Consider the following 23988-nt stretch of genomic DNA (forward strand, 5'->3'; position numbering starts at 1 on the left):
CCTGTGAGATGCTCTTTGAAGACAGGAGAAGAGCTTATACAGATCATATAGGACAAGATTTTGAATGACAGACTATAGCTGGTGTTGGAGTGTTGAAGTCTGTGCACTGTGGAGAGTGGCTTAATCAACCCCGAATAACCAAAGATGTCATTTGTTTTCATGCTGAAGATTTCTTAGAAGTAGTTCAACGAATGCAGTTAGATTTACATGAACCTCCACTGTCCCAGTGTGTCCAGTGGGTTGATGATGCAAAACTTAATCAACTGAGGAGGGAAGGCATTCGCTATACCAGGATTCGGCTGAATGATAATGACATTTATTTTATTCCAAGGAATGTTGTTCATCAGTTTAAGACAGTTTCAGCTGTACGCAGTTTAGCATGGCATGTTCGGCTCAAGTTATATCACTCAGAGGAAAACACTGCTCAGAATACAGCTACTCATGAAACAGGCACATCACCAGATTCCTCATTATCAATTCCTGGATCTCACACTGACAATATGATTTGTGCTGTAAGCAAAACCTCTTTGGAGTCTATTTTTTCAGACAGATTTCATTCTAAATATGAAGTACAGCAGATTAAACATGAACCTGTTGCATCTGTAGGAATCAATGAAGAATCTGTGAATGTTTATGTTTCTGAAAAGACTAGAGCACCGAATAATATGGATGGCAAGAATGTTAAAGCAAAATTGGGTCATGTTCAATTTACAGAATTTAAGATTGGCGTGGACTTCAAATTTGAAAATAGCAGCAAAGATTCAAAGGAGGAATTGTGCTTAAGTCTAGTTGATACAAGGCAACATAGTTCAACACATTCAAATCAATATAGAAAAGATGATGCTAATTACGTACATACCATTTAAAATTCTTTAAAAAAAAAAAACAAAAACTTAATAATGTAATAAAGATTCATGAATTATGAAAGCAAGCCAAGGACTTGCTCCCAAGTCTGTTACAAAATATAGTCTATGTAGCTTTGTAACATTCCTCAATGCCTGTCCATAACTGTGAAGTATCAAAGCACTTAGGGCCAAATGCACTGTAAACATTGCAGGTTTAAAGAAATGGAGTCTTTAAAAAGTTGTTTGAGTTGTAGGTTTTAAGATAGAGCTGACATTAACATATATATATATTTTGTAATATGAGCCAGAATTCTTTTTCAACAGTTTAAAGCTTTTCCATACAGCTTATTTATACCAATTTATTTTCCATTTTAAATGTGTCAGCACTGTAGTGTAAATAGCTTTAAAAAATTTTTTTAGTGTGATTTATACTGAAATGTAAGCCACTTAATAAAGGTTCATAATAAATAAGTTTTCTGTTGGGTATGCAAAAAAAACCAAAAAACAAACCCTGAAAATTCAGTTACATTAAAAAAAAAAGTGTAGCTCAGTCCAATCAGAGTAGGGATACAATTTGGTAAAGGCATTATTTGAAGCATTTATGTTGAAAACTTTTTCAGAACTTGGAGAAAACACCAGATATTTAAGAATTCCAACCAGAATATATAAAAAAATGCACACGTGCATATATAATGGTGAAGTTGCAGAATATGTAAGACACAAGATATTTAAATCAACTAGAGAAGGAAGACATTAGCTGCAGAGGAAGGACTATGTGTTAAGACTAATAGGGACTTATCAAAACGACAAAGAAAGAAGACAGTGGATAGATATTTTCAAAGAGCTTAAAGAAAAAGACTAGCAATGTTTAAATATCTTTCAATAATGAACGCAAAATAAAGGCATTTTCAGACAGAAACTAATAGCATTTGGCACCAGTAGACCCTCACTAAACGAAATTTAAAAGATAAACATCAAGTGGAAGGAATGCAATCCTAGATGGCAAAGCTGAGATGCAAAAAGTAAGGAAGCGCAAAGAAAGTGATAAATATGAGTTCATCTCTTTAAAAAAAACCCAATATGAAATAATAATGGTAATGAAGATGGTATTTTGTGAGGTTCTAGGAAAGAACTAACATTTTGGCATGCAAGTTGGGAAGAGGTTTTAGAATTAAAGCATTCTGAGGTTAATGTATTGTTTGAGAGGAAAATGAAGATAAGACTTATGTGTATGTTTTACTAAGGAAAGTATACACATTAAACTTTCTAGGGTAACTTCTAAAGAATAGAAATGGGGAGCATCATTACCAAGTGTAGTGGAGAAACAAACGAGAAACTCAATGCAAAAGAAGGTAAGAAAGGACAAAGTAGCATAGAAAAGGTAGAACCAATAGAAATCACAAAATAAGAGGTAGCTAAGTATCCAGATATTTTAGTAATTAATAGAAAAGTAAACATTTAAATAACCTAATTGAAAGAAAAATATTACCAGAGTAGATTACTATGTTTTGTTAAAGTAATGCTCATTTTTAAAAAATTATTATTCTTTTTAATCAAACCAACATGGAGTGATTTGAAGTGGAAAGTAAGTTCTCTTAACTACCTGTGCTTATTCCTGCTCTCAGAGGGAACTACTTTTTTTTCTGTTTCCTTCAGATATATTCTGTATGCTATTCTGAAAATAATCTATTTTGGATTATCTCCATTGACCCCTTCCATTGACAGACTGTTAAAAAAGTAATTTTTTAATTAAAAAAATTTTTTTTATTGTTTAAATACATTTATCTCTACCGTCCTGCCACCACCTTGGCCTTGTCCATGGGTCCTTTATATATATTCCTTGACTTAACCCTTCCCCCTCTTTTCCCCGTTACTCCCACCCTCCTCCCCTCTCGTTACTGTTGGTTTGTAGTGACGTTGAGCATCTTTTCATATGTCTGTTGGCCATCTGTGTGTCCTCTTTGGAGAAGTGTCTATTCAGGTCCTTTTCCTATTATTTAGTTGGATTGTTTATTTCATTGGCGTTGAGTTTTTTAAGTTCTTTATAAGTTTTGGATATTAACCCCTTATCAGATGTATTAGAGAATACATTCTGCCATCCCATGGGTTGTCTTTTTATTTCGTTGGTCTCCTTTACTTTGCAAAAACTTTTTAGTTCGATGTCGCACCCCTGTATTCATTGCAGCATTATTTACAATCATCAAGACAAGGAAGCAGCACAAGTGTCCATCAGTAGATGAGCGGATAAAACAACTATGGGACATTTACATGATGGAATACTACTCGGCCGTAATAAAAGAAAATTTTACCCTTTGTGACAGCATGGATGGACCTGGAGAACATTATGCTAAGTGAAATAAGCCAGTTCAGAGAAAGACAAATACCATATGATTTCACTTATATGTGGAATCTAATAAACCATCTGAACTAATAAGCAAAATACACACAGGCTCATAGATAGAGAGCAGGACGACAGCTGTTGGGAGGGGATGCGTGGGTGGAGGGATCCAACAAAAAGGAAGAAGGACTAATGGACATGGACAACAATGTGGTGATTGTGGGGTGCTGGGGGGAGGGGAGTAGAAGGGTGTTAAATGGTAATGGAAAAAAATACAATTAAAATATTTTTTAAAAAGGCTCAAAATGTAACATAGTGACCGGGTTATTATCATTTTGTTTTTCAGGAGATGATTTTTCTTTGATTCAACAAGAAATATATATGGTTAAAGAATGTAAACATTGCAACATTGTTGCCTACTTTGGAAGCTATCTCAGGTAAAACATAAAAAAAGCTGTTCTCTCTTTGTGTATTATGTCTTTGCTACCATTCTCCCTTTCTTGTTAGTGTTATTATATGTATACATTTTTAATATTATAGTGTCTAAAGTTCTGAAATTTCTTAGGTTTTCTTACTGTTTCACATTGTATTAATAGTGACACCCCCATTTATACAGTTAAACTTTATCTGGCAACTTTAATAAACTATTATGAATGATTACAAGTAGTGTTTCAGCTTATAAAAGGGGTCATATTCTAAACCGTGTAAGATGGGAACAAAGCTAAATTCAGTATGTATTTTTGTAGCTTGAGGAGAGACTGACATACTCCAGTAAATTCAATAAAAAAGGAAAAAAGAGAGACTGCCAGGGTAATTTCCTGTTGCACTCTGCAGTCCGTTGTAAATCTTGGTGCGATGAAGAGTGAAAGCCTTCCAAATATGTCAGTGGTTGAGAATTACTAGCTAATGTACTTTTCTTTCTCTTTCATATTAGTCGGGAAAAACTGTGGATTTGCATGGAATACTGTGGTGGCGGATCACTTCAGGATATTTACCATGGTACTATTAAGTTGCCTTTATATTTTAAGACTGACTTTGGCTTTAATGATTGTTGTTTGACATGTCTAGTTAACCAAGGATATTAACAGGTAGTTTACTGTTTTACATTCTTATGTTCTGTTCCTGGAGTATTGCATAAAAAGAAATCTAAATTTAATTTTTTGTTGGTTATTCCGTTAAATTTGCTGGAGCCTGAACTGAGAAATTCTAGAGTACTTGAATAGTCCGACTTTTACTTTTTAGATGTAGTCCTTTAGAAAAGTATTTCATCTACATATGATACTGCCTAAACTTACTTGTAAATAAGAATTGAAATGCAAAGGGTAACTCTCTCATAAAGGAAATTATATATCCATCTTAATAATAATTTAATTTGCTATTTAAGAAAGCAGTTTAGTTGTTGCTATAATATTTTTGTATTAAAAGTTATAATTTTTAAAATATGGAGTATTTTATTTCTCATTCTGTTAGGCAGTTTTTTGAGTTGAATTTTATTTTGCTTCATAATAATATGTAGAAATAATTTTTGTTTTGGCTCTACAGCTTAGCTTCCAGTTTGTTATGTTGTTGACAGTTTCTTGAATTTCTAGAGTTGATGAAACTATGCATAATCCTTATGAAATAACTTTTCTTTATTTCACTGGATATAGAATAGTAAAACTATTAGAACTGTGCATTGTATAATTTATGTATTTTTAAACATTTCTCTGCTGAAATCTTTATATTAAAAGCTTTATGAAATTTCATGTATTTTACAGATTTACAAGTGCAGCTATAGTAGATGTAAAAAGTGCTACTCCAGATTAAACAATATTTGTAGCTGGTAGAGGTTGAATTTTTTAATTGTGAATCAGTAGAGCAGTGGTTTAAGTATACACTGCATTTAGAATATGGAATACCATGAAGCACTTAAAAAGAAGTAGTAATTCCACTTATATTGACCTGGGTATATCTCCCCAAGGACTTTTTATAAATGGAAAAAATGAGTCATGAAGAAATTTGTATAATATAATCACTCATACTTAGACTTTTTAAAAGTATACATATAAATGCACACTAAAATAAAAGAATATATATCAAATCGGTAAGTCATTACCTCTAGGGAGGAAAAAAGTCACTCATAAGTAAAAGATTGAATTACAATGAAAATATATTGGTATAATATTTAATTATACATTAATAAATATATAGTTACCTAATTTTGTCACAACAAATAACCCATGACAGAAAAGGCTGTGTTGTCTAAACTCTCTCAGGTTAACAGAGGTCTCTCTCAGGCCTCTTTTTATTTAAAATAATATTTAATACCACATAAATATTACAAATATGCAAAAGGATGAAGTGTTTAAAAGAAGAACTAATCTCTTGTTTTAAAAAAGAAAAATAATTTTATTTCCTTATTTATTAGTCTTTTATTTTCTTAGGCATTGTATTACACTAGGCTGACTGTTTTCTTTTATTTCACCCTAGTGTTTTTAAAGAATTATTGGTATAAAATAGCTCTATACCTCTTGATTTTAAGTCTTTTCCATGATTTTATGAAGAATTATCTTTTCTATAGAATGTTTATACAGTAATTATAATTTTTATTCATTTGTGCTTTTACAGAATGAGAACTGAAGAATATGGATAATAAAAATATATAGTTGACATTTTTTACTACTACTTGTGTTAAACTTAAAGAATTGTTTTGATACATTAATTTCATTTCTTCAGGAAATTTCTGTTTTCCTTTAGTAAAACCTGATATTTGTTTAATTAAATTGAATCTAAGAAGTATCAATTTCTGTAAATAATATATTAGCATAGTAATCAAGAACATCTACACTTACAATAAACTGTTAACAGAGTGACTTTTCTTTTTTTACTATTCCATCAAGTTACTACAAATCAAAAGTTTATGTTCCTGAATAGGTATAGAAAGCCAGTGATTAAAATATGCAATAAAATATTTCTCTTAAGTAATAATTACGTGTAAGTACCTTGTTTAGTTTCACTGTCAGCAAACACCACCCCAAATTTCAAATATTCTCTCATGGTATTGGACATATTTCCAAAGCTTCTGGTTAAGTACTTACAGAAGGATTTTGTATTTCATAATGGGGAAAGATCTGGTTGCCAGAAGTGATCTACTTCTTTTTAAATTTTTAGATAAGGTACTGGATCAAGCCTTTGGTTTTGATAGCTATAGTAAAGACATACACTATATCTCGACCTTTTAAAAAGTATATGATTTCTTTCAGTACGTTTCAATAACCAGTCTCTTTACGGTCCTTGACTTCTCTGTAATCTGTATTTAATTATATGTTTTTCTCATTTCTTTGCTTTATTTATTTTTTTTAATCCTCACCTGAGGGTATGTTTTATTGGTTTTGAAGAGGGAGGAAAAGAGAAAGAGAGGGAAACATCAGTGTGAGAAACATCAATCGCTTGCCTCCCCATACATACTCCTACTTGGGATCAAACCCGCAACCTAGGTATGAACCCTGACCAGGGATCAAATGCAACCTCTTAGTGTATGGGATGATGCTCAAACCAACTGAGCCAGCAGGCCAGGGCTCTTTGCTTTGTTTTTGAAAAATTGTTCAGGATTTAGATCATGTTCGTTGCTTTCTATAGAACAGCCTGTGATGCCTAGCAATGTGCTTTGCACTTTGGAGGTGCTTAATATTTTCACTGACCAAAGTTGTTATGGAGTGAAATTTTTTACTTTTAAAGTACATTTCTAATTTTCATCTTTCCTTTCTGTTGTTTTCTGATTACAAGGATAATTTATGTTCATTATGAGAAGTCACCCAACAATAAAACAGAAGCTGTTTTATAATAGTTTGTCATTTTAAAAGTAGACTGTTTTTAATCTGTTATATTCAAATGTATTACAGTGTGGTCATTTTTTTTTCTTTCTAGTTACTGGACCATTATCAGAATTGCAAATAGCCTATGTATGCAGAGAAACTTTACAGGTACTACATTTTCTTACGCAGCTAAAAAAGCAGTTCTGATTTCACAATTAATAACTATAAACTAGTGATCTGCCCAAAAGAGTAAACCAAATGTTTCTGTTAACTTCCCATATTGTAATTCTGTAGGCCTAGTTATTTCTTTCATGAATGATTCACAGGAATTCATTTAAGCTGATGCTGGTATACGCAGTGGTCTTTTTCCATTTCTCCCCAAAAGAAAATAACTTAGCATAGTTATAACACAGAATGATATCTGGAAATCATAGTTCTGTGTGATATTAATAAGCGTCTTTGAAAGCAAAATCTTTTTTTTTTTTTGAGTTTGGTAAACATTGTATTAAGCGGGGATTTCTTTATTCCTTTATTTCAGATCTCTGAGAGCTTTTAGTATGTTGAGTAGGTTGTGAATCTTCATAGGAATAGAGTATGCAGCATTTCTCACAATTTGTTTATATTTTCCGTGCCCTGAAAGAATTACTCATTGAGAAAATGAGTAATTAACAATTTTGTTCATATACAATACAATAACGATTTTGTTCAAAGGCATTTAAATTAGGAAGAGGGATTACGTTGTAGTGCTTGTGTTTCGTTGTTTCTTTTTTAAACTTTGGTAATTTACCACAGATAATTGTTAATTGATGTTTCTATCCCTACGGTTCCAAGGGTGTGTAGTTTGTTCAGAAGTGAAGTTGATGTTTTATATATTCTTCCATATTTTAGAAACTGGGAGATTGACCTGATTTCAAGAAAGCTTTAGTCATTTTGAAAAGAATTGGTTTCTACATGCTTTAAAAGATATACAGTATTAAGTCTTGTTAGCTATATGAAAGTAAGTTTCATATACATATGTGCACACACACGAGTATATATATTTGTGTATGTATAATTTCTTAATATTCACATACCATAGAAATCTTTTTGTATCCATATAAAATACAAAGCCAATCATACACTTAGCAGAGAATTATTGACAGATTAATTTTTTTACATTTTAATTTCCAGAGTTCATTGCTTGTATAAATAATGGACAGAGGACAGAATGGAAACAAAAACTTGGGTTTTTAGTCTGGCCCTGGTCTATGACCATAATGTGTTCTACATTTCTAGTTCCCCAAGAATAAAATGAGTCTTTGGAAAGGATGACCTCCAAGATTAGTTCCAGTTTTAAAATCCTTTCCAAAGACTCACTAGCTTCCACATCTGGTGCCTGCCAACAGACGAATGGTTAAAGAAAGTGTGATGCACACACATGCATGCACGCATGTGATGGAATATTATTCAGCAATAAAAAAGGGAATCCTGTCATTTGTGACAAGACAGTTAAATCTGGAGGACATTCTGCTAAGTGAAATGAGCCAGGCACAGAAAGACAGGTACTACATTTTCTGTAGAATCTAGATGAACTCACAGATGCAGAATGGTGTTACCAGAGACTGGGTGAAGGCAGGGAAGAGAAATGGCGTGATGTTGGTCAAAGATTGTATGAAGCTGTACTCATGTAGATTGATTACTAATGTATAGCATGATGACAGTAGTTAATAATGCTGTATTAAATACTAAAAATATGTTAAGAGAATAGATTTCAGGTGCTCTCATTACAAAAAAAATAGCAACTGTATAAGGAAATAATATGTTAACTACTTTGATTTAAATAATCCTTTCATTGTATATGTATATCAAATCATGTTGTACACCTTAAATATATACAATTTTGTTAAATAAATTTTTAAAGGAAAAAAGGACAGAGACTGTCAGAATTTAAAAAAGTAAAACACAACTAGATGCTGTCTACAAGAAAATACTTTTATAAAGACAAATAGGTTGAAAGTAAAAGAAAAGAAGTAGATGTACCATACTGACTATTCAAGACAAAGCCAGAGTGACCATATTAATATCAGAAAAAGTTGACCTCAGAGCAAAGACTATTACTAAAGAAGGTCATTTCATCAAAATACATAACAACCCTATATGTTTATGCCCCTAATAAAACACAGGTTCAAAGTAAGTGAGCAAAAACCAGTAGAACTTCAAGTAGAAATAGATTCATACAGAGTTCAATACCATGCTCACAATACTTTTGCAGAACAGATAGGCAGAAAATCAGTAAGGATATAGAAGACTTGAACAACACAATCAACCAATTTCTGACATTTTAGTTCAACAACAATGGGATACATGTGCTTTTCAAGTGCCCACAGAGCATTTACCAACATAGACCATATTTGGGGCCATAAAATATGTCTCAATAAATTTTAAAAGATTTAAGTAATGTATATTCTCTGATCACATACAATTAAATTCGAAATTAAATGTTTCTGGAAAGCCTTCGAATATGTGGAAACTGAAGCACTGAAAAGTAACCCATGGGTCAAAGAAGAAATCAAAAGAGAAACTAAAAAGTATTTTGAACCAAATGAAATGAAAACACAACACATCAAAATTTGGGATGCTACTAAGGCAATACTTAGAGGAAGGTTTAAAACACTAAAGAGATTTTTAACTTCTTTTAGAAAGAGGTTTGGTATCAATATCCTCAATTTCCACCTCAAGAAACTAGATAAAGATGAGCAAATTAAACCTAAGGTATCAGAGAAAATAATGAGTGAAAATCAATTAAATAGAAAGGAGAAAATCAATGAAACAAAAATAGGATTTTTTGAGATTAATAAAATTAATAAACCCCTAGCCAGATCAATCAAGGAAAATAAATGAAGACATTCATTATTACAATATTACAATGTAATCTACAAATATTAGAAGGATAACAAGGACAGTTAGTACCCAAGGATTTTAAGAACAGCTATGCCAATAAAGCCTACAACTTAGCCCTCACCGGTGTGGCTCAGTTGGCTGGGCATGGTCCCGCAAAGTGAAATGTTGCCAGTTCCATTCCCAGTCAGGGCTCATGCCTGGGTTACCATTTGGTCCCCAAGTCGGGATGTATGCTAGAGGCAATGGATCGATGTTTCTCTCTCACATCGATGTTTCTTTCCTTCTCCTCCTCCCCCGACCCCCGCAAAAATAAGTGAAATCCTTTTTTTAAATCCTACAACTTAGATAAAATAGACAATCTCCTTGAGAGACACAAATTGCCAAAGCTTACTCAATTAGAAGTAATAGTCTGTATTTATTCCCACAAATAAATCTCTGAGCTAGGTAATGTTACAGATAAATTCTGTCAAACATTTAAGAAAGAAATAATGCCAATTCTACACAAACTCTTTCAGAAAACTGAAGACTAGAGAATACCTCCAAATCATTTAAGGGGCCAGCATTGATCTGAAGCCAAAATCAGACGTTGCAAGAGAACAAAATTCTAGGCTAATATCCTTCATAAACATAAAAAGGAAATTAAATGGTTAACAAAGGCAATCCAATGTCATATTAAAAAGATAATACTTAATGAACAAGTTGGGCGGGGGGTATTATCATAGGATGCAGTATTGTTTTAACATTCCAAAATCATGTCAAGTAACTGTTCACATTAGCAAACAGAAAAACCACATGATCATCTAGAGACAGAAAAAAGCATTCAGCAAAATCAAGTTATTTGTGATAAAAATTCTTAACATACTGGGAATAGAACAGAACTCATTCAACTTGATAAAGCACATCTATGAAAAACCTGTAGCTGAGCCATTCTTAATTTTAAAGACTAGATACTTTCCCACCAAGGTCTGTCAGACAAAGCAAGGTGCCTGCTCTCACCACTTTTCAACACTGTGCTAGAGATTTTGGCCATTGCAAAAAGAAAAAAATGATGAAATAAAATGCATCCATATTAAAAAGTAAGAAGTAAAACAGTCTGTTCACAGACTACACAACTGTTTATGTAGAAAATGGAAAAGAATCTACAAAGTAGCTGCTAGAGCTAATAAGTATAGCTAGAAAGGTTGCAGAATTCAAGATCAATATACAGAATCGATTGGATATCTATATACTAGCAACAGGCATTCAGAAATTAAAATTTTAAAAAATGCCACTTATAATAATAAAAATACGACATTCTTAGGGATATTCACATATCACAAAAGATGCATAAATACCCGTGTACTGAAAACTCTAAAACTGCTGAGAGAAATTAAAGAACTAAAAAAAAAAAATAAAAGGAGAACTATGTCCTATTCATAGATCAAAAAACTCAATACAGTAAGGTGGTAGCTCTCCCCATACTGACCTATAGATTTAATGCAATCTCAATCAAGGAAGCTTTTCTATAGAAATGGGCACAGCCAATTCTGATTCTGAAATTCCTACAGAAATAGAAAGGACCTGGAATTGTCAAACAAAAAGAACAACAAAATTTGAAGTCTACAGTAGCAATTTCAATACTTAGAAAGCTACACTAATCAGATCATAGTGATATGACATAAGGGTAGATAAGTAGTTAAGTGGAATAGAATAGAAAGAAATAAGTCCATGTATGGACTACTGATTTTGACAAATGTGTAAAAGATAATTAGGTGGCCAAAGAATAGGGTTTTCAGTAGATGGTACTGGAATAATTGGACATCTGTGTGCAAGCAAATGAACTTTCAGCCATACTTCACACCATATATAAAAATCTTGTGAACCTAAACATAAAACTAGAAATACGTAGGTGAAAATTTGCAGTCTTGAGTTAAGCAAAGCCTTTTCAGACATAACATGAAAAGCATGACCCATGAAAGAAAAACTTGGTAAATTAGACTTCAAAACTAAAAACTCTCCCCTTCAAGAAGAGGCTATTAAGAGACTAAAAAGACAAGCTGCACACTAAAAGAAGAAAACTGCAAGTAATATATCTGATCAAGGGCTTGTATCTAGAGTATATAAATAACTGTCAAAACTCTATAATAAGAAAACAGCAACCCATTAAGCGAAGGGACAAAAGGTTTAACCAGATAACTCATCAAATAGTCATATGGATGGAAAAGATGCTCATCATCATTAGTTATTAGAAAAGTGTGTATTAAAACCAAAGTGCAATACCACTACACACCAATTAGAATGGTTCTAATTAAAAAGACTGCCGTTAGGAAGGTTGGTGAGGAATAACAGGAATTCTCATACACTGCTGGTTTCAATGTAAAACGGCACAGCTGTTTTGGAAAAGTTTGGCAGTTGCCAGAAGTTTAACTTGTAACACTATATGATCCAGCTGTTACACTGCTAGGTATTTACCCAAGTGGGAAAAATCATATCACTGTACATGAATCTTCATAGCAACTTTATTTGTAGTAGCCCAAAACTGGAAACAACCCAAATGTCTATCAACAGGTGAATGGATCAACAAATTTTGGTATATCCATATAATCAATTACTCAGTACTAACGAAATATGAACTATTGATACACACACTGACAAGGACTGTCACATTAATTATTGTGAAAGATCCAGACAAAGTGCACTGTATGATTTCTTTCACATAAAACTGTTAAAAATTCAGAAATAATCTATAGCGACAGAAAGTAAATCAGCATCAATGGCTGTTAATATCACTAAGAGATAGCCAGACATTGTATAATTTCTAATGGACATCAGCAGCAATGGAGCAGTGCATCCTTCTCAGAAGTCTGAATTTCAGTTCCATGGAACTCTTTTTTCCAGGCTTCTAAGTATTAATAATTCCAGCCTTTTCTCTCCCTTGCTCCCCTAGGTCCTAGAGTTTTGATAGCAGCTTTCTTTATTGCTGCCGCTGTAATACTTTAGTGCTCTCTTTGTTCCTTTTTAGTTCTGTAGTTCAAAATGTTTTTCAGTCTCTCCCGACTGGACTCTGACTGCCCTAGCACCTCCCATGAAGTAATTTTGCCAAAAGAATGTAATCTTGAATTTCATCAAGAACCTAGATATAAGTTGCTCACTTACTGGTAATACAGAGAGGGTCAGAGGAGCATGTAACACAACATCAGTAGGATGTAACTGGCAAAATTCAAATACTGGGAGACTGCACAGGATAACAGCACTTTCTTTAACAAAAACTTACAGGGAAAAAGTAATAAAATGGCAGAGGATCCTATAGATTAAAGAAGTAGGAGTCATGTCAACATATTGCGGTGTACAAACCTTGTTAGATCCCTAAACAATTGTGAACACTGGATATTTGACCATATTAAAGAATTGTTAATTATGAGGCATAATAATATTATTGTGGTTATGTGTTTTTTAAAAAGTCACGACTTAGTGAATGAAATTATATGAAATACGGGGCTTAAAAATAATGTGGTGGAGGGGGAGTGAGTGGGATGAAACAAGATTGGCCATGATTTCGTAGCTGTTAAGGGTAGGTGATGGGTACGTAGGGATTCGATGTATTGTTACTCAGCTTTTATATGTGAATTTTGTGTAATAAAAAATATTTTAATGAAAAAGAAGGAAGAGAGTAGATTAGTGTTTATGTGTGGGAAGAACTTCTGGGAGCAATGGATATGTTTCTTCATTGCAGTGATGGTGTTATAGTAAAATATTTCTGATTTTTATCAGAAAATGAATTTGAAATCTTAAAATATAGTAAACATCGACTAGTAAAAAGAAACCCATCTAGGGTTCCGCTCCAAGAACAGAGACGTTTTCCTTTTTCTTATTCAGAAAGAATTCTAATAGGAAATTTAGTCATCAAGCGTCCAGTTTTGTTAATGCTACCTTTTTTTTCCTTTTTAACTTTAGGGTCTTGCGTATTTGCATACTAAAGGCAAAATGCATAGAGATATCAAAGTAAGTTTATGTAATATGTTTAAATTGATAATATTGGAAGGAATTTTATGATGCTAATTAAACAGTGTTTCTATTTTTGTTTTAGGGTGCAAATATTTTATTGACAGATCATGGTGATGTGAAATTAGGTATGTTATTTCAAGTTTCTAACATTTTTTCCAAATTTCAATAAAATTTAAATTTAACATTATACAAGTTAATAGTCATATCAAGAGTCACAATAATGTTCACTTTTTGTCCCAGTAATTTTATTCCTGAGACTCAGTTTGAGGAGATTAATCCCAAAGATTAAAAAACCCCATATTTATAGATGTAGTTATCATAACATTTCTATATGTAATAAAAAAATGAGAATATAATTCTAGCAATAGAAAAATTGTTAAGTTGTGATAAAGCCACTTAAGGAACATTATTCAGTAATCAAAATTACTAGTTAAGAAGAGTAAGAGTAAAATCCCCTGTTAAATGGCAGAATGAACTATGCATGTATTTAGTTTTTCTACAGCAAAATTTAGCAACAGCAATAAAATGTTTATACATAGAAAAAAGGAAGCTTTTTGCTGAGCTGAAGCTCAGTTCCCTCCTTCCCACCAGATGCACTCAAAAACACAACTTTTTTATAGTAGGACCAAAGTATATACTAACCTGGTTGTGTTAGAATAAAAGGAATTCAGGTGGGTGGAGGTTTTTCTTTGTTTTTGCTTTTTTTTTTTTCCCCAAATTAAATGTGCTTGTAATAAAAATATTTTTATTAACTTTTTTCTTAATAAAGTACATTTTCACTTTAGTAAAGTGCTAATAAATTATCTTTTTTCATTAAGTGTGTTTTAAACCAAGCAAGAAGGGATTTAGGTATTCAATTTTTATATACTTCCCTAGCATTACTGTCTGAGTTATTAGTAAAATTATGCCTAAGGGTGAAACTTAGATATTAGTGCTTTTATTGAAAAGAACTAAAATTTTCTGTTCTGTTTTTTCCCCACCAGCTGACTTTGGTGTAGCTGCAAAAATAACAGCTACCATTGCAAAGAGAAAATCTTTCATTGGCACCCCTTATTGGTAAGACATAATTTTGATTGAATTTTGTGCATCTTCATTTCTTTACAAAGTGTGAAGGCTTGCATGCTCCTTGACACTATCATAGTTCTAATTGGGTCAGGAAACTTTGATACTTATTTTTACTGTCCAGCATTTCCTGTGTTAAAGTGCTAATAATTCCTACCATCTCTGGGATCTTGTATTTAGAGCACTCACACGTATGAGATTTTCAAAAGAAAGACTCAAATTACAGTCTCTTATCTTTTTATTACCCTTTCTTTTGGTATTGTGTCTCCTTTAATCTAGGACTTTGCTATCTCGTTGTTAAAACTCATGCATCCTGTTCTACCGTTCGTCTTCACCAGCCACCCTCCTCCTAGTGCAGTCTACCAATTACTGACAAAATAATCTTTCTAAAACCCTGCTTTTATTAATGAAGACAGATAATTGAGATATAATGGAAAACCTAGTAATAAATTTCAGTATGTAAAATCATTTAATGAATATTATAAATGGTGCCATTTAAAATTTGACAAAAGGTTGGATTTCTTATTATTTAGTTAATTTATTATTTGGGAAGAAATTTAAGTAGCTTCGTACCTCATGCTATTATCAAAATAAATTGTATATGGAAATAGTTAAATATAAAAGTAAAACTAAAAGAAATATCAGTGACTATCTGCTTGAAAAGTTGTTATAAGCCTTTCTTGGAATAAAAGCATAAAATGTTAAACAGAAACTTTGATAGATTTAACTATACAAAAATTTAAAGCTATTATATGTCCACCAGCTTAAAAGGGAAAGGCATGTAACAAACCAGGAAGTAATGGCTAAAATATGGCAGTCTAGGTTTTAATATCTTTAATATGTAAGTTCTTAATAAATTAATAAAAAGAGTGTTTCCTTAGAGACAGTTATTAAAATAATACATATATCATAAAATATGAAAAGTGTTTCCCCCTATGATGACCAAAAATGCAAATTAAACAAACAGTGACATTCTTTTCTATCAAATAGGAAAATATTTGGAATCCTGGATAATAACTATTGCTGTAACTATTTGACAATGACAGGGGAAATTGGTAGAACAATTTTGAAAGATAACTTGGCAGTAATGTTTTTCAAAAACCTTAAGTAATGTTTATATTCTGGGCTCAATTCTGCTTGTATTAATTTTTCATAGATACAGATATATATATTAAGAGCTTTATCAAATACTTATGAAAAATGAAGTATATGCATATGCAAAGTTAGTTAAAGAAATTATGTACATTCTTTCAAATCAATGGGATAAACTATTGGTCTTAAAGATCCTGTTGTAAAAGATGAATGGTCAGTGGATAGGCTTATGATACAATGATAATTAAAAAAGGAAGATTAAAAATAGCATATGCAGTGTTAATAACATTTTTATGGAAGACGTGTGTGTTTTAGTTTTATGGGTGAAAACGTGAAACAGTGGTTCTCTTTGGGTGGGATAATCTTTAACTTGCTTTCTTTCATATTTTTTCATATATTCCAAATTCTCTTCAATCAACACATATCACTTTAAAAATTTTTGTATTTATTTTTAGAGAGAGGGGAAGGGAGGGAGAAAGAGAGGGAGAGAAATATCGATAGGTTGCCTCTTGCACATCTGCAACTGGGGACCTGACCTGCAAACTAAGCATGTGCCCTTGACTGGGAATTGAACCAGGAACCTTTCAGTTTGCAGGCCAGTGCTCAGTCCACTGAGCCACAGCAGCCAGGGCAACACATACTACTTTTAACAACAGAAAAAAGTACCAATAAATACCATTTAAAGACAGTTAGAAGAAAACATAGGTGAGTTACATTGCCTATAAAATTCTGTTCATCACGTACCTGTTTTCCTGTCTCTTTCCTGTGACTGTTCTTCCCTGTGAACACTCTTCTTAGTCAAAATTATCACTTTTTTGTTCCCTCTCTCTTCCAGATACTAGTTATTAACTCCCTAGTATATGTGTCTTCTGTGTTTATCGTAAGTTCTATTCTGTCTGAAGAGTGGCACATGCTCTGCCTTACTTCACCTGTGGCAGACTCATTGGTCACATCTCTGACCTCCATGGGGATTTAGGTATTCTTTTCACATATTGTATAACACGATTCTCATAACAGAAACTAAATAAGACAGCATGGTTTTTCCTCAGAGCACTAGTATTAGAGGAGAATATTTAAGATTTTAAAATAATAAATGTAAAGAGTGCATACATCTCTGTATGTATGGGTTTGTTTTTTTTTTTAAGTCTTTTCTAGTAAAGTTTCTTCTTTCTCAGCAAATGCCTGTCAGCTGCTTTTCCTCTAAGAAGTCTGGTGAATATAACAAAAGTAGCAGATTTTATGTCATTTTTAAAAAGTAAAAATGATATATTCACTGATTCCTTCTAGGATGGCCCCAGAAGTTGCAGCAGTAGAAAAGAATGGTGGCTACAACCAACTCTGTGATATCTGGGCAGTAGGAATAACAGCAATTGAACTTGGAGAACTTCAGCCACCTATGTTTGATCTTCATCCAATGAGGTGTTCTCACAATTTATAATTATACCGTTATTAATAAGTCTTATTGGAGAGTTAGATACTGATAACTAGGGTATTCCAAGCTCATTATCAAGTATTCTAAAATAATAAAAGTATTACTAGGGACTTAAGGATAATCTCATCTAAAACCTGCCCTCTTGTATTGGTATTCTAAAACAGTAGGGAGCGAATAGTCCATACTGTCTGAAGTATTTTTAAATCTTTACATTGATTCTTCCATCAATTGAACCTGTTTCTTTTTTTTGGTCTTAAGTAGAATTATAAACAAATAATAGAATACAGATTAGACTGTCCATTCTTTCATCATGGAGGGCGGGGGTGGGGTGGGGGTGGGGTGGGGTGTGTGTGTGTGCGTGTGTGTGTATGTGTGTGTGTGTGTGTTTTGTGTTTTTTTTAACCTTTTTCTAGGGATAAAGAGGTAGTTGTGCTTAGTATAATTATCTTTTGCACTTAGGGTAAATTGCCTAGAAAAAAAATTGAGGCACTTCTAAAGGGTTTTTAATATTTTGAGGAAAGAGATAAATTGGGCTAAAACTTAAACTTTCAAATTTACAGTTAATTAGAACATCAACAGAATGGGGAGCTTGGTCTTCTAATATACATAGTTAAAGCTAAAAAGAAAATCAACAGAATAAGGAACTTGTTCTTCTAATATGATAGAATGATACATATTGCATAAAGAACTCATTCAGAGATTTTATAGGCAAAATATAGATTGTTTATGAGCAAGTATCAGATACTAAAAGAACATGGAACCCCATTTGACCTCACAAGTAACTGAATTTATACAAGTTAAGAGGTAACCACATTTAGGCAGAATGGCAATAAGTACAGGCTCTTAGGAAAATAATTTAGACATTATTTATTATGGACCATCTAAGTGTTTTATACTACTTGGAAAATTATACTCAGGAAATAATTAAGAAAAAAATTAAGAATTACCATTTCAGGATAACAGGGAAAAATCTAAATGTCCAATAGTTGGTGAATTGTTAAGCAAATTATTTAGCAGTTAAGGGCAACTTTTGTACATATATATAAACCAAAGCAACATGGAAAATTGATTATTAGTTTTAAAAAAGGCAGAACATAATATTACCTACTATAGTGATTCAGTAACTGGCTATTATTAAGATAAAGACTAAAAGGAACAGAAAATTTCGAATACTGTTTTAGTGTTACAGGAATATAGACCTTTATTTATTTTTGAATTTTCCTTTACATATGAATCATTTAATTTTTAAAAGGAGAAAATTTCTTTGGTATTAAAAAAAAAAAGAAGAAGAAGACTAAAGAGTTCGCTTAGAAACCTGGAAGGGGCTTTGTAGGAAATAGTGAAATAGAGCATTTTAGAACTTCCTTCTCCAACCTTCCAATCTTCTGCCCCTATAGTCCATAGAAAATGAATTAAAGATAGAATCATAGAGAAAGAAAGTCCTCTTGTAGGTTGACTTCTGTATTATTCATAATGAGAGAATGTGGGCAATTATTGTCCAAAAAGGAAAACAGACTATGAAGTAAGATTTTCCTGTACACCCAAAATAATTGTAGAGGCAAATCTTCAGTTAAACATACAACCTATATACAGAATGATATGCAACTATATAGACTTTTAGTTAAGCTATAATACTAGTTACATATGTAACAGTATAGTAACAAAACCCTTCTCTAACATTTGGTAGGTTTGCTGAGTGAATTAGAGCTTGTTTGAAATTTAAAGATCCTTTCTGTAGCCAGGAGACATTTTCCATAGGCTTTCCAAAATTTAAAAAAAAATTTAATTTCCATATTTCATACCAGTTTTCATCAGTGCCTATATATGTAGTAATCTTATATAAATTTATTACAGAATGTTCATTCTGATCATTAGATATAGTAAATACAAGTATTTTGGTATTGCTCTTTAACTGAAGTTTTTATTTCAGGGCCCTCTTCTTAATGTCAAAAAGTAATTTTCAGCCCCCGAAACTAAAGGACAAAACAAAATGGTAAGTTAAATAATATATAGATTTATACAATTTTACAGTTGGAAAGAGATGCAGGTTTAGTTCTCTTATTTTATACAAGATGAAACTTGAAGCCCAGAGGCTTTAAGCAACTGCTTTACCTGAAGTTACACATGTGATACCTTGCAGAGCTATGTCAAGGACCTAGGTTTTTCTGGTCAGTGTTCTTTTATAATGTATTACTCTTAAAAACTCTGATTGTATTCTTATGTTCTGCCAGCGTGGGTAAAAGATGTGGTGAGGAAAGGATTTGAAATAAATACATTAAGATTTTAGAGATTCATATTTTTACCCTGTACTTTCATTAATTACATGTTGACTTTTATGGAAGATGATATGAAAAGTTTTCCCAAGTACCATGACACTTAAAATTAATCTACCTTCCTTCCCTAATGTTTAAAAAGGTTACTACTTATTTTTATTCTAATCTTTTCTCATACAAAGTAAACCAGTTTGAATATTGTTACAGTTCATAATGATGTTTTCAATTGAATGATAAAAATTGAAAATTGTTTTTCTGGTAATCCCTTCCCACACATTTAATTTAAAAAAAACTATGCAAATAAGTTTCCACGTTCTTAAATTCAGTAATTTTTCATCTAGATTACATGGATCTCTTTGAGTATCCATGGATCCCCAATATTCTTTACATAGGTATATTCATTTTTCTCATGAGACAGTTCATCTTATTTCAGATTCTAAGAGGCCTGTTCCCAAAACAGGTTCTAAACTACTGTTTAATTTTTTTTTAATTTAATTTTTGTTGTATTTGTTTTCCATTACTATTTAGTCCCCTTCTGTGCATAGTATTACTTAGGAGCCAGGCCATTCTGGGATGATGCTAGGCATGAAAGGCAAATAAATCACACTGTGGAAATGAAGGAGTTTATATTCTGCTAGCTGTATTCTTTTGTATTGACATGAGTTTCTTCCTATTTGTTACCCTAAGTTTTTAAGCAGCTGATACTAGAGGGCTTTATGGCAGGAATGACTGAATATTCATTCAGGAATGAATGACTGTTGACTGTAACCACTGAATTCACTATCAGATTCTAGAGCAGTCATTACCATTGGAGTACCTTTGCCAATCTCAGGCACTTTATGACTCCATGTTGTCTTCTCCACAAGTCACCAAATGTAATGCAGTGATGTGGTTTCTCTGGAGAGAACTGCTCTGTGTTGTGTTAGTTATTCTAACCTTAGAATAACTAAGGTTATTCTCTTTGGTCCTTGCTCAGTCCCTCCTTCAGTGGAATTTTGGCTTTTAATTAATAATCCAAATATGATTCCTTTGAGTTATGTCTTTTTATTTTCCCTACTTTATTAATGCAGAGGTCAGGAAAACTCTTCTGGTTGCTAAAATCACTCCTTTTTCATTGCTCTGGTTTCTATCAAATTCAGTGACGTTTAAGGGCTTTAAATAGTCTTTTACATTTCCACCCTATCTCCATGCCATTCATCTCTTTGGGTACAGAAAAATATTTACATACCATATAAATTTTAGGCATTGAGAAAAAGTCATTTTGATTACTTTAATTCCTGAAACACAAGATTATGCATGCTGTAAATGATGTGCATTTCTACTTTTTAGTGTATTTTTTTAGAGCTCATGTATTACTACTCTGTTAACTAATTGCATTTTACTGAAGAGGTGAAACTGACACATCTTTTCAAGGAATATACTGTGATTTGGATTTAGTTTTTGGTGTATATAGAGCTAAGAGGCCTCAAGGGGAAAAAAAATCATGTGTTTCAGACTTTCTAACTACTTGTAAGTTAACTTTATTTAGAAACACCAAAAAACTAATATTAGTGAAATATTTTTATACATGTCTCTTTTTATTTGAAGGTCATCAACATTCCATAATTTTGTCAAAATAGCACTAACCAAAAACCCCAAAAAAAGACCAACTGCTGAAAGACTTCTGACTGTAAGTCATTGAAATTATAGGGGAATTTTCTATAGGTATGCCTTAATTAGGCATATTACTAGAATAAAAGCATTTAGGTTTTTTAATATAAAAATGATAGTGATCTCTTACAGCAAGGGTCAGCAAACTTTCTCTAAAGAGCCCAGTAGTAAATATTTTAGATTTTGGGGGCTGTATAGCCTGTGTTACAACTATTCAGCTTTGCCCTTTAAACGTAAAAGCAGCCATAGACAACACATACAAATGGATATGACTTTACTACCCAAATACATTTTATTTATTAAAAGAGGCAGTGCACCAAGATTTACCTATGGGCTGTATGTAGTTTGCTAAACCCTGCCTTAGAGAAAACTGTTAAAAATGTTGCTGTCATCTAACATTAATTGCTTTTCTTGGCTGCTTCTGTAAATTTATAGAAAGCTCTGTGTGTATATGTGTTGACTAAATACTTTTATAGTACAAAAAAGCAATGATTATAGCAGTCTAAGGAAACTTTATTTAAATGTCTAATTTTCATTGTATGTCTTTGTACATAACATAATTTTATCAGTATAATGATAGAAGTAATGACTGTCATTGTTATAGCCGAGGTTTTAATTTTACAACCTAATATATTACTCCACAAAGATTCTTTAGTTTTATAATATGTAATTATGGATTCTCTGATTAATATTTTTGCTAATATATTCTGTAATTTATTTGTATTAGTACGCTCCCATATGTTTGTCTCTAATATTTACTGAATGGGAAAATACAAATAACATTTCTATAAGCCATAGGTATAAAGGCATACTCATGGTGTTGGTTTGTTTTGTTTTGTTTTTACTTAGCATACTTTTGTAGGACAGCCAGGTCTCTCTAGGGCCCTAGCAGTTGAACTTTTGGACAAAGTGAACAATCCAGACAACCATGCACATGACACTGAAGGAGACGATGACGACTTTGAGGTATTTGCAGTCTAATACTTGAAAATAAATGTTTAATATGGCCTTACAGTTTGTTTTCTAATTTCCCCTTTTAAGTTAATTAAAACAGATTTAGCTACAAAGATTAATTATCAATGTAAATTACACTTACCCTGAATATAATTACCAGCTGATACTTCTTAAAATTGTGGTATAATATATATAACCTAATCATTTCTTAATCCTAGTTCTTTCCATGTTTTTGTAGTTTCTTTATTATACAGATCATTAATAGAATACAAAGAGTTTTTAAAAATTAAGTTGAGGTTCCCATAGAAATTTTGTACTTCCCAGTACTTATTCAGAGCTATTATTTCTTATATAATTACATGTAGAACTATTCATAACTAAGAGTATGCTTTCCTTCTCTGAAAATATTGTCAGTGAAAATACTGTTGGATTATTTTGAATATATCATATTTAACAACATAACTTGTAAATCAGGAATGAGGGACTTCCTGCCTACTGGCATGTACCTTTTTATACCTGTATATAACAACTATATGTTTTTCACCAACCTTATCCTCTTCTTTGATTCCTTTTTATTTTTGTGTTTCTCGGAATCTCTTTCATTTCTCTTTGTACCTTTATTTCTTTTTATATCTCTGTTTTCATCTTTGGCAAGACTATAAAACTAAACTTTATGTGTTGTTATTTACTGTGTGAAATATCCTACTTTGTATTCTTCAGTTTTAAATTATACTATTTAAATATCCTGGTAACTCCTAACACTCGTTGGGTAGTCATTGTGTGCCAAGTATTAGGCCAAATAATTTCCATATTAACTCATCTAATACTCAGAGCAGTGCTTTGCAATAGGTATTATTACTATTCCCATTTTACAAATGAGGAAATGAAGAAAGAATAGAAGTCATATGGCCAAGATCATATGGCTAATAAGTAATGGAACCAAGATTTTGATCTAGGCACACTAATTCTAGAGCCTATTCTCTCAGTTAATATACCATCATTTCTATGTGTGAACTTAGTAGAAATAGTTATTAAACAATCTTTAAAAACTAATCATTGAAAATGAATCATTGCTTAGTATATAGCATAGTCTTATCGTAGGTACCCTATGAATGTTTTGTTGAATGTTAAATGAATAGTTGAAAATATTAACTAAATCAGCCATACATAGATATTTTTTACTTAAAACATCATATGCAGTCTTGTAATAATTCATAATACTTTAATCTCTTAAAAATTCAAAAATTATTAAAATTGTTTTACCTTGAATGTGTAATTGGCTATTACTTGACTCCCCAGTTAGTCTTTCACTAGATATGTAAATAACAAAACTTCTCTTTTATTTCTCATACTATTTTGCTTGGCTTTCCTAATCCACTCTACAAGTATGGTAACTGTTATGGGCTGGGAAATATTATAGGGACAAGAAAGAATTCACTGTAGAAGTGATATGTATGCTGAAAACCTGAAGGATAAATTGGAAATAGAAGAAAGCAGGTAAAAGTGTTTTGAGCAGAGGTAATAATAGTATGTTTGAAAGCCTGGTGATAAGAGAGAAGGCAGTGAAATGGAGGAACTAAAGATAAGTTAGTCTTGTTAGAGCAGAAAACAAGGAAGGAAGTGGTGGGAGATGAAGTTAAAGAGTTAGACACTAGCCAATTTCAAACTATATTGAATATTTTAG

At 32.1% G+C, this 23988-nt stretch overlaps 1 protein-coding gene across 2 annotated transcripts in view; it reads left to right on the forward strand.

Annotated features, from left to right (window-relative positions):
* The window catches only part of MAP4K5 (mitogen-activated protein kinase kinase kinase kinase 5), a 110170-nt gene that overhangs the window by 33720 nt on the left and 52462 nt on the right, over positions 1-23988 (forward strand). For both annotated transcript variants that reach the window (XM_054567585.1, XM_054567586.1), the window contains exons 4-13: positions 3530-3620; positions 4118-4182; positions 7090-7145; positions 13791-13838; positions 13924-13966; positions 14825-14897; positions 17283-17414; positions 19358-19420; positions 21288-21369; positions 22200-22316. In XM_054567585.1, the coding sequence (XP_054423560.1) occupies positions 3530-3620; positions 4118-4182; positions 7090-7145; positions 13791-13838; positions 13924-13966; positions 14825-14897; positions 17283-17414; positions 19358-19420; positions 21288-21369; positions 22200-22316 (770 nt within the window). The remainder of the gene's footprint in view (positions 1-3529; positions 3621-4117; positions 4183-7089; positions 7146-13790; positions 13839-13923; positions 13967-14824; positions 14898-17282; positions 17415-19357; positions 19421-21287; positions 21370-22199; positions 22317-23988) is intronic.

Source organism: Pteronotus mesoamericanus, unplaced genomic scaffold (assembly GCF_021234165.1).
Source record: "Pteronotus mesoamericanus isolate MK-2021 breed Mesoamerican mustached bat unplaced genomic scaffold, CSHL_Meso_final contig_182, whole genome shotgun sequence".
Taxonomy (NCBI): Eukaryota; Metazoa; Chordata; class Mammalia; order Chiroptera; family Mormoopidae; genus Pteronotus; species Pteronotus mesoamericanus.